The sequence below is a fragment of the Canis aureus genome, chromosome 13 (assembly GCF_053574225.1).
Source record: "Canis aureus isolate CA01 chromosome 13, VMU_Caureus_v.1.0, whole genome shotgun sequence".
Taxonomy (NCBI): Eukaryota; Metazoa; Chordata; class Mammalia; order Carnivora; family Canidae; genus Canis; species Canis aureus.
The window spans coordinates 62,796,813-62,809,492 of NC_135623.1; the positions used below are offsets into that span (position 1 = coordinate 62,796,813).

General features: G+C 48.6%; 1 protein-coding gene and 1 long non-coding RNA gene across 8 annotated transcripts in view; one reads left to right on the plus strand and one right to left on the minus strand.

Annotated features, from left to right (window-relative positions):
• Positions 1-1,283: 1,283 nt before the first annotated feature.
• On the minus strand, positions 1,284-2,492 carry LOC144281688 (uncharacterized). The gene is made up of 2 exons (XR_013350112.1): positions 2,432-2,492; positions 1,284-1,673 (listed from the first exon to the last, which is right to left on the minus strand). It is a non-coding gene; the product is annotated as an uncharacterized LOC144281688 (long non-coding RNA).
• An 850-nt stretch (positions 2,493-3,342) lies between these two features.
• The window catches only part of RAPGEF2 (Rap guanine nucleotide exchange factor 2), a 242,171-nt gene continuing 232,833 nt past the window's right edge, over positions 3,343-12,680 (plus strand). For all 7 annotated transcript variants that reach the window (XM_077846523.1, XM_077846526.1, XM_077846528.1 and 4 more), the window contains exon 1: positions 3,343-3,493. In XM_077846523.1, the coding sequence (XP_077702649.1) occupies positions 3,425-3,493 (69 nt within the window). In that variant the 5' untranslated portion in view covers positions 3,343-3,424. The remainder of the gene's footprint in view (positions 3,494-12,680) is intronic.

Here is a 12,680-nt window from a genome sequence, read left to right on the forward strand (position 1 = left end):
GCTGGAATTCACAACTTTATGGCTGTGAGATCCAGGTGATGGGGCTTCCTGCCTACTGCCCATGCTCCGAAGGACCCTGCACTAGCTTCACACTTCGTCATGGGACAAGGGGTTCCATACTCTTTGAGCACCCAGAACCTGGAACTTACTGCTCTGCGGCTTTCTGGCCTGATCCTCCAAAGCTGGGGCAGGGCTAGAAGAATGGCTGAGAGGTGCCTTCTGCAAGGAGTATGATGCAGTTTGGATGTGCAGGCCAGGGTGTCCTCATGTGCATGAGCCTCTTTGTGGTATGGGATGGGAAGAAAATGGAGTGTGAGTTTCAGGCCAGAAACCACTAATCCCTGCAGCACTATGTTCCAGTTAGTGTATAGTTGTCAGTATTTTTTAATAGGTATATGGATCTCCATCATTAGCTAACCCCAGACCCTTCCGAAGTTAAAGGCAGGCCTGAAACTAGGGCAAGTCAGGTCACCTATTTTAGTCTCAGTTTCCTCATCTGTAAACAGGATGAGGAAAAAAACAAATAAAATAGATGGTAAAGAAAGCAAGGAAGAGAACAGGGCATATGAAGTTATAGGGAAAATGACATTTGAATAAAGATATGAAGGAGGAGAGGTTTTGTTTTTGTTTTTTGGGGGCCTGGGGGAGCAGGGAGGTAATTCAGGTGGTGAGAAGGCCATGAGACTGGAACTTGTTCATTATGTAGCATCTTCATGCGTTCAGAAACAGCATCTCCATCTCCAGTGTGGCTAGGAAAATAAGGTGGGGGTAGAGGAGCAGGAGATGACATCAGAGAGATAAGCAGTGGAGGGAACAAGGTCCATAGGTCATTTAGACTATGGTAAGGACTTTGGTTTTTACCTCACATGAGATGAGCTAATGAATTTTTTTTTTGTTTTTCTTAGCTGATGAGTAATTTGAGCTAAAGTGAAAAGACTCACTCTGGCTGCTGTATTCAAAGTAGACTGCTGGAGGCAAGGACAAAAAGAGGGAGACCAGGTAGGGGGTAATTGCAAAGTGCAGGCAAAGGGTGATGCTGGCTTGGACAAAGGCCATGGCAGTAGAGGTAGTAGATAGAGGGTAGATTCCAGATATGGTGCTTTGAAGGTTCAGCTGACAGATTAGTGACACTTGTGGGGTGTAATGGAAAGGAAGGACTCAAGAAAGACTCCAAAGTTTTTCAACTGAGCAATGGCAATGGTGTCGACAGCATTAACTGGAATGAGGAAGGCTGTGGGTGGGGCACTTTTTGGGTAGGATATCAAGACTCTGGTTTGCAAACGTTATTTCTGAGATATCTATTAGACACCAGATGGAGATGTCAGGTATATTTTTTCACTTCACTGGATTTGATTTTCTTCTTCTCCTCCTCCTCCTCCTCCTCTTCCTTCTTCTTTTCTTCTTCTTCTCTCTTTACAGAGCTGTATTTATTCACGTCCCTTTGCTTTCAGTGTGGTGGTCTGCCTCACAGAGGATTTGATGCTGGGGCTCAACGAAGCAGTGAAAAAAAATGTGGGGAAGCAGTTTCAGTAAAAGTAATACAGAAGGGTCTAGAGGTCCAGTTTCACAGGTTGGGCAGTCAGTTTTCTAGGAAGCCACACAATCTGTTTATTGACGCAAAGGTGACTTAAGGATCCCAAAATGTTTGCTCACAAGCAATGCATCCTAAGTGTCTAAAATAAACTAGATGTTAAAAAAGCATGTTGGAAAATTTGAAGAACAGTTCAATAGAGTAGGCCATCAGTGTAACAACCCTCCTCTAAGTATAGCTTCCACATAGACATCAAAACATGAACTTATTGGGAGGGGGGGGGCAGGAGGGAGACGAGGCAGATAAAAATAAAACCCTAGGACCAGAGCAGCCGAGCTGTCCCCGGGCTTGGCCGACCTTCACACCTGGACCTGGCACGGGAAGGGAGGCGGAGGGGACCCGGAGCAGCAGGAGGGGAGGGTGTCTCTGCCCCGAGCGGGTGGCGGGTGGCGGGTGGCGGGTGGCGTGGACATCTGGGGTCTGCACAAGGAGGGGCGCTCTGCCCGGATGCAGCCCCGGCCGGCAGCGCCTCTGATCCTGCCGCAGGCCGGGCCTCGGGGGCTCAGACTGAGGGCCTCGGAGTCGGCCAGGCCCGGCGGGCGGCGCTGGGGCTCGTGGGGAAGCTGGCACTTTTCCACGCCCTTAGTCTGCGGTCACTGAGGTGTCCCAGGGGGGCGGTGGGCACGGGAGGCCGGAGCGGGCAGCTTTCCCGGCCGCGGGCTGCACACCGAGGCCGGAGCGCCGACCCCCGGGATCAGCCCGCAGCCGGGCCGGTGCCCCCGGGTCACCTCCGCGCCCCCGGGGAGGGAGCGGCCGCCGGGCCGGGCGGGGTCCGGGGGCGGGGCGGGGCGGGGGCGGGGGCGGCGCGGCGACCCCTCGCGGCCCGGGCGTCCGGCTCACCTGGCGGCGACGCGAGGTGCGGCTCGCGGGGGAGGGCGCGGCCGGCGGGCGGCGGGCGCGGGCGGCGGGCGCGGGCGGCGGGGGGCGGGGCCGAGCGCCGGGACGCCCCGCCCCCCGTGACGTGGCACCGCCCCACTGGCCCCCGCCCTGCCACTCACGCCTCACCATGGTTGCAGCACAAAGCAACAAGCCCCGGAGGCCGCTTCCTCCCTGAGGAGCGGCTCGGGCGGCCGGAGAAGGCGCAGGAGGAGGAAGAGGCGGAGGAAGCGGAGGGGGAGTCGCCGCTTCCCAGTCGCCGTGTGCGAGGCGGCCGTGCGCGGCTCTCGGCTCTCCGCCCTCGGCCCTCGGCCGCCCGCCGCCCGGAGTCCGACCGCCCCCCCCGCAGGCCGGGAGCAAAGTTGCCGGGAGCCCCCGGGCCGGGGCTCAGCGCGGGCGGTGCTCGGGCCGCTCCGCTCGGGCGCGCGGATGGGGGCGGGCGGCCGAGCCCCCGGCGGCGGCGCGAGCGGCAGGGGCGGCCCGGGGGGATGCAGCAGCAGTCGGGAGGCGCGGCCGAGCCCCGTAGCCGGAGACTAGGAGCGGCGGCGGGCGCCGGACCTGACTGACCCCGCGGCGCGGGGACCCGGAGACCCCGGCGGGACCCCCGCGGCGAGCGAGCCCCAGCGGCCACCGGCCCGAGCGCCGCAGCCTCTCCCGCGGACCCGCCGCCCGCGCCTCGCCGACCCGACTGCGGCCCGCGGGCCCGGGAGCCAGGCCCCGAGGGAGCGGCGCGCCGGGAAGCCCTCGCCCGCCGCGCGGAGGAGGAGGCGGAGGCGGAGGCGGAGGCGGCGCAGCTCCCGGCGCCGAGCGCCCGCGGGGACCCCCTCGCCCCCCCGAGGCCCCGCCGCCGCCGCGGTTTGGCCGCCGGGCCTCGGGCGGAGCGCGCAGGGCGGGGGCCGGGAGGCGGACGGGCGTGCGGAGCGGCCCCGGCCCGGCCCGGCCCGGCCCACGGGGGACATGGCGTCCTACGTGGATAACAGCTTCCGCCAGGCGGTGATGAAGAACCCCGCCGACAGGACCCCGCAGGTGAGGCCCGGCCCGCGCCCCCGCCCCCGCCCCCGCCTCCGACCCCGCCCCCGGCCCCGGCCCTGGCCCTCCCGGCGCTCCCCGCCGCTGCCCCCCCGGGACTGGCCCCCTCCCCCCACGCGTGTCCCGGGGACTGACCCCTCTTCCCCCCACCCCGTGTCCCGGGAACTGACCTCGTCTCCCCCCACCCCGTGTCCCGGGGACTGACCCCCCCACCCCCCGTGTCCCGGAGACTGACCTCGTCTCCCCCCCCCCCCCCGTGTCCTGGGGACTGACCCCCTCCCCCCCCCCCGTGTCCCGGGGACTGGCCCCGTCTCTTCCCCTCCGTGTCCCGCGGACTGACCCCCTCCCCCCCACGCGTGTCCCGGGGACTGCCCCCCCCCCGTCCCGGGGACTGGCCCCCTCCCCCCCGTGTCCCGGGGACTGGCCCCCGCCCCCCACGCGTGTCCCGGGGACTCACCCCCCTCCCCCCGTGTCCCGCGGACTGACCCCCTTCCCCCCCCGTGTCCCGGGGACTGACCCCTCCTCCCCCCACCCCGTGTCCCGGGAACTGACCTCGTCTCTCCCCACCCCGTGTCCCGGGGACTGACCCCCCCACCCCCCGTGTCCCGGAGACTGGCCCCGTCTCCTCCCCTCCGTGTCCCGCGGACTGACCCCCTCCCCCCCACGCGTGTCCCGGGGACTGACCCCCCCTACCCCCCGTGTCCCGGGGACTGCCCCCCCGTCCCGGGGACTGGCCCCCGCCCCCCACGCGTGTCCCGGGGACTCACCCCCCTCCCCCCGTGTCCCGCGGACTGACCCCCTCCCCCGCCCGTGTCCCGGGGACTGGCCCCCCACGCGTGTCCCAGGGACTGATCCCTCTCCCCCCCCCCCCCCCCCCGTGTCCCGGGAACTGACCTCGTCTCCCCCCCCCCGCCCCCGGGTCCCGGGGAATAACCTCGTCTCCCCCCACCCGGTGTCCCGGGGACTGACCCCCTCCCCCCCCGTGTCCCGGAGACTGACCCCCTCCCACCCCCCGTGTCCCGGGGATTGACCCCCCCACCCCACCGTGTCCCGGGGATTGACCCCCCCACCCCACCGTGTCCCGGGGACGGACTTTGCCAAGGAGCTTCGCGTCCTCGCGGGCGCGCCCCGGGTCTTCGGAGTCTGGCGAGGTGGGGGCGTCGCCGGCCCCTAGCGCCCCGCTCCTGCCGCGGGCTGCAGGCCCTGCCCTCCCTCTCCTCTCTCTCCTCCCTCCCCTCCCTCCTCCCTCCTCCCCCCTCCCCTCCCGGGCGTGAGGCCCCCTTGCCCCTCGGGTTCTTGGGTGTGTGCGGGCCTGTAGGAAGGAAACCCGCAGGGCTCTGCGAAGGGCAAATCCCCGCTGACCGCAGTAGAAGGTTGGGATGTGTCTACTTGGTGTCCCGCTTGTGTGAAAGGGACGCCGCTTGCCAGTCGGGGGAAGGAAAGTTGGTCAGCTAGGCTGGTGCTTGGAGTTTAAATCCAAGGCAGGCGTCAGCGCGGAGCCGCCCGGTCAAGGGCACCCCTGAAAGGGCGCCCTGCGGATCCCCTGGGTGTTGCAGGAGCTTGTCAACATTAGAGAAGTCTGCGGACCTTTATAGGGCCGTTTACCTTCAGGTTTATTTGTCCTCTTTAAGCGGAGCGATTGCTGATGATGTTGGATTTGGACTAGAGAGGGTGAAATTTTATAAAAATGTGGTGGTTTGATTTGTTTTTAGTTGCAGACTGGTTAATGACACATATTCCCAAGCATTGGGATGGTGACTGCAGGGGATCCTGCTGCCAACCCTCTTAAGACCAATAAGCCCTCCTGATCCGTGGGACCATCAGACATTGAGGATCTAATGCTGGAAGGAGTTGCTTCACTTGTTAGGTGTTGGATGCCATCTGTTCAAACCCAAATGCTCTCCTTCTCTGATGTTGATTGTTATTATTATTTAATGTGGGGAGAACAGAATAAAATAGAATCTTTTCACTGGCTGCCTTTTCACTGGCTGCCTTTGCCCAAGAATGGCACCTGGTACCGTTAATGAGTTTTCATTTTTCCTGGTGGAGCCATCACATCTGGGGGATCGTAGGTTGCACCATATTTACCAAAAGAGTGGAAGATGTTCGATAATATTATAAGAATATTCATTTCACTATACTTCAGAAAATGCCAATTCTAAAGGACTATTTTATCAAAACCAAGCAGTGTCTTCTTGCTTTGGTCTTGGTCCTGGGCATTGCACTGCCTCCCATGGGCCTTCTTCCTCTACTGTTTGTTTAAAAATTGTCAGTTGAATCAGTCTTCTGCATGTGAAAATGCACGTTTTCAGTGGTAGTGTGACAGAAAAGCAGATTTCAGTGAGATATTTCAGTTCCTTTCAGTGTCTGTAGTGCCAAATGAAATCACATAGGCTGAAAATATTAGAACCTAGCAAGGCAAGTGGAGAATATTAGAACCTAGCAAGGCGGGTCAGAAAATGATGTCATAGGCCGTTAGTGGAAATTAGAGACGGTGTGAGCGGTGCCTTCGGTTCATTAGTTAGAACAGCAATGACTTGAAACCTACTATCAGTTGGAGGTGGTGGTCACCAAACAAGACTGGAAGAGACAAAACCTCCACTGTGAAAGCATGTGGATTGTTCCAAATAAATGAACTGTTAAACTTTCCTCCTCTCCTGCCAGTTGTGTAGAATAAAAACTGACCTAGCATAGAACTTGGCCTGATTCAGAAGTGGGCCGGTTACTATTAACGCCACAACATGAAAGCTTTATTGATAATCGGAAAGCAGCACATTCCCCCCCCCACCCCCACCAAACCTTTATAGAAAAAGTAAACCTGGAGAAAGCTACCAAACATTTTGAACATTGTTAAGTGCCAGCTGCGTTAACTTTGATATTCATTTGGTTATTACTAATGCAAACTCCACGGTTGCTTATTGTTATCTTAAAGAGAAAGTACCTTGAAATGTGAATGTTTTCCCATCCTTACCTGGCTGGTTAAAAACAATCTTCTAAAAGTTTGAAATGTATTAAATTGTGTGTGTGTGTGTGTGTGTGTGTGTAGAGGTGCTTTTTATATTGAGTGCTTTGGTAATGTAAACACTCACTGTATTTTGAGTGCTGGAAATTTTTCTCTCCCATCTTTTCTCATTAATGCTAGAAAAATTTTGTAATATGAGGAAAGTAAATGTATTAAACTTGATGTCACAAACAGAAGGATATAAATTAGGAAAGTTTTGCTGTCATGCTTCCTTCTGTTTTACGGGATAGACTCGATAAAGGACTTCATATGATTCTCCTTATAGGCAAAAGGAAGATGCTTTAAAAGAATAGAGGAAATACATTTTTTTTAAAAAATCCAGGTTTTTAAAAAAATCCCCACCATCCCAGTTTGTCTTTCAAACCCTGATAAGACATAGTTTCGTATTTAGGTCAATCAGTTGCCTAGAAGTTAATAGAGATGTTACTAGTGTAACCTAAGAAGTTAGCTAGAAGAGAATTTAGAGGTGGGGAGAGCCCCAGTGTAAACACAGAGACTGCAAATTAGGGAGCTTCCAAACACACCTGGGAAATGGGAACCTATTTTATTTAGCCACATTAGACAGGCAGAATGGTAAGGAGAAATAAAGTTTCCTGAATTCTTAGCCAAGTCATGCATACTTAGATTTAAGACCCTGTCACTCTTTCACCTGATATTCTGAGAGAATGAAAAAAATCTTTGATTCAATATGTGACCCGTATTACGTGTTTGGAAACCTGGCTAAGTTTTAGTCAATGGGGCTACTGTATTCTAAATAACAAACCCCTTGAAAATAATGAACACTAAACGTTGTATTGATATTTTTCAGAGCGCCTATATTGAACAACAGGACTGTTAAGTAATTGCTTTATTAAACTATTTGGGTTTATGCTTTAATCATTTAAATGAAAAGCTTGGTCACCGAAGCAATTTAGTAAAGTAAAAGATGTAAATAAATTACAAACAGCTTTATCCCCCAAGGCTTTAAACAATAAAATGCTTTTTCTAAACCATTTTATTAACTGGTTGAGTTCAGACCCTTTGTAGCTGCTTCTGTAGAGTGTTTAAGTGCATGATTTTAGTTTTTCAGGTGAATCGTCTATTGCTGAATTGTTTTCTTTCAAGATCTAATTTGATATGTTTTTAGCTAGTAGCTGTAACAGTTTTTGTTTTTTTTTTAATGGTGTGTGTAAAACAGCTCCATCTCATTTCTTCCTCATTAATAATATTACTTTGTCCTTCACTGTTGAAAATTTCTTTGGCTCCTGAACCTTTTGATTTAGTTGTTAACTCATGAATTTGTCAGCTGAGGTCTCACAGCAGTGTAAGACTTCATTCTTTGCAAAGTCACTTAGTCATAGTGAGAGGGCTGAAAAAATACCTTTTGTCCAGAGAACTTTAAATTATGAGAATCTGCACAAAACAGTATCTCTGGTAAATAATTAACTTTTAAATCTAGTGAAAGAATTATGTTCAATACAGGTATGTTTTCCATTTGAATTTCTTTTTATCATTGTTTACCAACAGTTTCATATTTTAATTTGACAACTTAAACTTTGATTATGTTTTAGCAAATTTTAGGGCTCTAGTAGTAAATATTTGGTTTTGAAGTAGTTTTTGTTGAAAAAAAAAACACAGCTAAACGATCTTTGTGCGGTTTTGCGAACTGTATTTTACTAAGTAATTCCTGTTTGGCCACAAGCATTTATTTACCCTTCATAACAATGATCTTTGAATTTATAGGTTAAAGTATATACATATTTATAACTGAAATACTAATTTCAAACTGTATTGGCATGTGACATTGAACGAGTACTTAAATTCATGGTAAAAATTGACATTTTTTTTTTTTTTGCAATATTGATAGAAGCTTAGTTGCCTTAACCTTTTAAACAATTAGTAATTAGCAGTTCTATAATTAGCTTTGCATATCTTGGCTAAGGCTGAAAATGAATCTCTCCCAACTGCAGTGCTGTATGTGGACTGGTTTAATGCAGTTCTTCCGAGGTCCTGTTCTTTAACAGAACAGTTACAAAAAAATAGTAACAAAATAAGACTAGGAAAAGGAAGGGGACTTGCCAACTTGTTTCATTTTTTTTTTTTCCTTTCAAGAAAGGTTGTGAAATAACAAAATAAACTTACAACCTTTGACCACTGTCATAAGAAAGGGAGGATATACCACCGTCTTTGGGAAGTTAATTTTCCAGGTCAAAGATTCCTTGATTCATAAGAAAACTCACTGTTTTTGTTTTTTTGTTTTTTAATTTTACTGTCAGTCTGAAAACCGCTTTATCTCAAGTGGGTTTTGGGGGGAGTTAAATGATAACAGTAGGTCTGCCTTTGCTGATACTTGAAATTCAAGTCACCTAAAGTAACAGTGGGGTAGACTTCAGATACAAGTTAACTATCTGAGGTAAAGATAAAACAGTGCTTTAAACAGCCCTTTAAAAACACAGACTGTGTTTCTTCTTGACTCATTTGAAAACTTTTTTTCTTTTAGTGAAGAAGACTTAGGGGCAGCCGGGGTGGCTTAGCGGTTTAGCACCGCCTTCGGCCCAGGGCGCGATCCTGGAGACCGGGGATCGAGTCCCACGTCGGGCTCCCTGCATGGAGCCTGCTTCTCCCTCTGCCTGTGTCTCTGCCTCTCTCTCTGTGTGTCTCCCATGAATAAATAAATAAAATCTTAAAAAAAAAGAAGACTTAAAATTACCTGAAATAACTTTGATCTAGACTAAAGACATAGGGAAATGTGATGATAGTTCTTTGATGTCTAAATTTTATGGGCCATTCCCTCTCCTCATCCCATTTTTGGCACCAGGTAGTTTTATCCATAAAATACGGATTCTAGCTTCCTGAGGTTGTTTGTGGACTAAGTGACTGAAAGTACAGTTACTATTAGTGCAGTGTCTACTAGTAGTTTTTATTGTAGCACAGTTTACTGAAATACTTTCTATCAAGCCTTGGGAATTCACAGATGAAATAAGACCTCCATCTCTCAACTAACTCACCAGTGTATTGTATTCTCTAAGTAGGATGTGATTCATTAGTGCTGTAGCAGCTGTTGAAGAGGTTTGGACTATCTAGATGAGATGTCCTCTGCCAACACTGAAGAGGCTGTGAACTTCTTAGACAAGCATGTACTGAGTCTTAGGAAATTATCCACCAGTGGAGTAGGGAACATGCAGGATATTCCAGATTGACCTGTCATAGAAGTAGCACATGTGATTGTAAGAAAGTATGTGTAGACCTTTGTTCCATGTACTTGTAACCAAGGGAATGATCAGGGCATGGGAGTGATTCCACTGGAGTATAGAAGGTTGTGGTTTGAAGGAAGGAAAGAGGAGACCAAGAAATCTGTTAAAGACTGATGTCTTTTCTTAAGGCTTGAGATAGCTGGGAGCCTGAGTTACACAGTGGACATGGGCTAGAATTGTTGCAGTAGTAGAATTTGTTGGGCAGCCTGGCAGAATGTGTGCACATTTGTATCAGCTACTCACTGTATCAAACTAGCTGCATATTTATGCCTGTTACAGCCTCATCATGGCATGAGATTATGATGGACATTTCCTAGTTCGTAGGAAAATATTCTAAGTTGTTGAAAAAAATTTTTTTTTTGTTAAAGTTTTTCCTTTATCTTATACTATTTTTTCCTTAAGCTTTGTGGTCTTCTACAGTTTGGAATCTAATATGAAATATCTGACTTATCATATTATGCCAAACATGTTAATATTTCTTATTTTGTAACGATGTGATTTTCAAGCATTCTGTCCTTTGGAAGAGTTGAGGAATATCTGAATTTAAGCAGGAAAAATGGACTTATTTATATAAAGACTCACAATTGTCTTATGATAGGACAATGTAATGATTATAGTGAGTGAGAATGGTTCTTTATTCCCCTGCACCATTTTTGTTTAGACAGACTAGTAAGTTAGGAGGGAGAAGCAAACTGTACTACGTATTATTGCTCTTTTGTAGCTTTCATAAATTGAAATGTATAGTTAAAGTATGTTCAGTAGTTATAATGTCAGCCTTTGTAGGGAGAAAAACAGGCTGATTACTACTTTATTTTGACTGTTTAGGATTTTTATCTATTCAGGAAGAAAAAACCCCACCTCTGGTCTCACATGCTAATTAACTACTGCTTATTGAACTATTTACCCTATGTATTTCTTACTGTACTCAGGTGTTTTCTTTTTCAATCTGTGGGAGGATTTACCTTTAATGTGGTCATGGTGGGGTTAGTTTTGTGATGTTGGAAGTTTAGACCTTCTTGCATTTTGTTTTATTTTTAATATTTTATTTATTTATTCATGAGAGACACACAGAAAGAGGCAGAGACACAGGTAGAGGGAGAAGCACACTCCCTGTGGGGAACCTGATATGGGACTCGATCCCAGGACCTGAAAGGCAGATGCTCAACCACTGAGCCACCCAGGTGCCCCTAGACCTTGCATTTTAAATTCTCTTGGGCTCCACACTCAGCAGGGAGTCTGCTTAAGATGCTGTCCCTCTGCCCCTCCCACCACTCATGTGCACTCGCATGTCTGTACTTTCTTTCTCTCAAATAAATTAAATCTTAAAAAAAGAAATTATGTATGTATATATATGTGTGTGTATATGTATGTGTGTGTCTGTATATATGTATATACACAAATATATCAGGTATCATCAGAATATTTGCATAGTCTCAAAGTATCTTCCCAAGGTTGATTAATCATAGAGGGGAAATCAGTGTGTTTTTATATTGAGGAAAACTGGTAGATACCAAATGAACCAGGTAAATCAGTTATCACACCACTGTCAAATAACAATATTGAGTAAATTTGAGGATCTAATTGGCTTTATTAGATGATTCATGAATCCGTATTCCATCTAGCAAACAGGAAGGAGCTTCCAGAAGCTGTAGAAAAATGGAAGGCAGAAGGGAGAAGGGATAATGAAAGAACAGATTACTTTAACTTTCTTTTGGGGGATGGAAAGGTCTATGTGGCAAACTACCTCATTGATGTTGACCAGTTAAGACTAAATTCCTGGAGAAAGTGAATTTCCTAATTCCTAATGAAGCTGCCATTAGATTAATTATGAAGCCTTGGTTTGACTACATGGGTTTAGCACAAGTGACTCCACTTTGGGCCTGTCGTTTGTTTGTTTTTAAGATTTTATTTATTTGACAGAGAGTCAGAGAACACAAGCAGGGGGAATGGCAGAGAGGGAGAAGTAGACTCCCCGCTTAGCATGGAGCCCGATGTGGGACTCAACCCTGGGACCCCGGGATCATGACCTGAGCCAAAGGCAGACACTGAAGGCAGACTGAGCCACCCGGATGCGCCTAGTGATAAGACACATCAACATTATGCTGCATTGAGAAGGGCACATCTGTGATAGTATTCTTACTGAAAATACTTCCACCTAAATGGCAGACCATACTAGACAAACTCAAATTTTAGGACATTCTACAAAATAACTGTACTCAAAAGTGTCCAGTTTAGGGGTATCTGAGTGGCTCAGTTGATTAAGTGTCTGCCTTTGGCTCAGGTTATGGTCTCAGGGTCCTGGGGTCGAGCCCTGCATCAGGCTCTCTGCTCAATGGTAAGTCTGCTTCTCCTTCTGCCCCTTGCCCCCTTGTGCTCTTAAATAAAGTCTTTTTAAAAAACTCTCTAGCTTATGAAAGGATAAAATGCTGAAGAATTGTTACAGATTGAGACTAAGGACATGTGATAACCAAATGAGATGTGAGATTCTGAGTTAGAGCCTGGACCAGAGAAAAAAAAAAAAAAAAAAAAAAAGCAAAACAAAACCCAAAAACATAATTAGGACAATAGGTAAAATTTGACCAGTTAGATAATTTTACTGTGGTTATTTTGTTAAATTATGGGAAGCTTGGGGTGTATATAGGACCTCAACTATTAAAGTTATTTCAAAATTAGAAGTAAGAAAGGCCTAGCTTTTGAAGTCTTATTGTGACTCTGATAAGGGACCACAAATTAAGATATTTTGAAAAATAATCTTTTTCCTGATTAGTGATTTGGTCTTACTGAAGAGCCTAGTCCTTTTCTTGCTAAATGTTTTGTATGCACTGGACCATTAATGACATGGTCAAAGCAATATATTAGTTGGAAGAAATTTAAAATACACTAATTAATAGATAAGTAAACACAAAGAGCTAAAATAAGTTTTTGACTA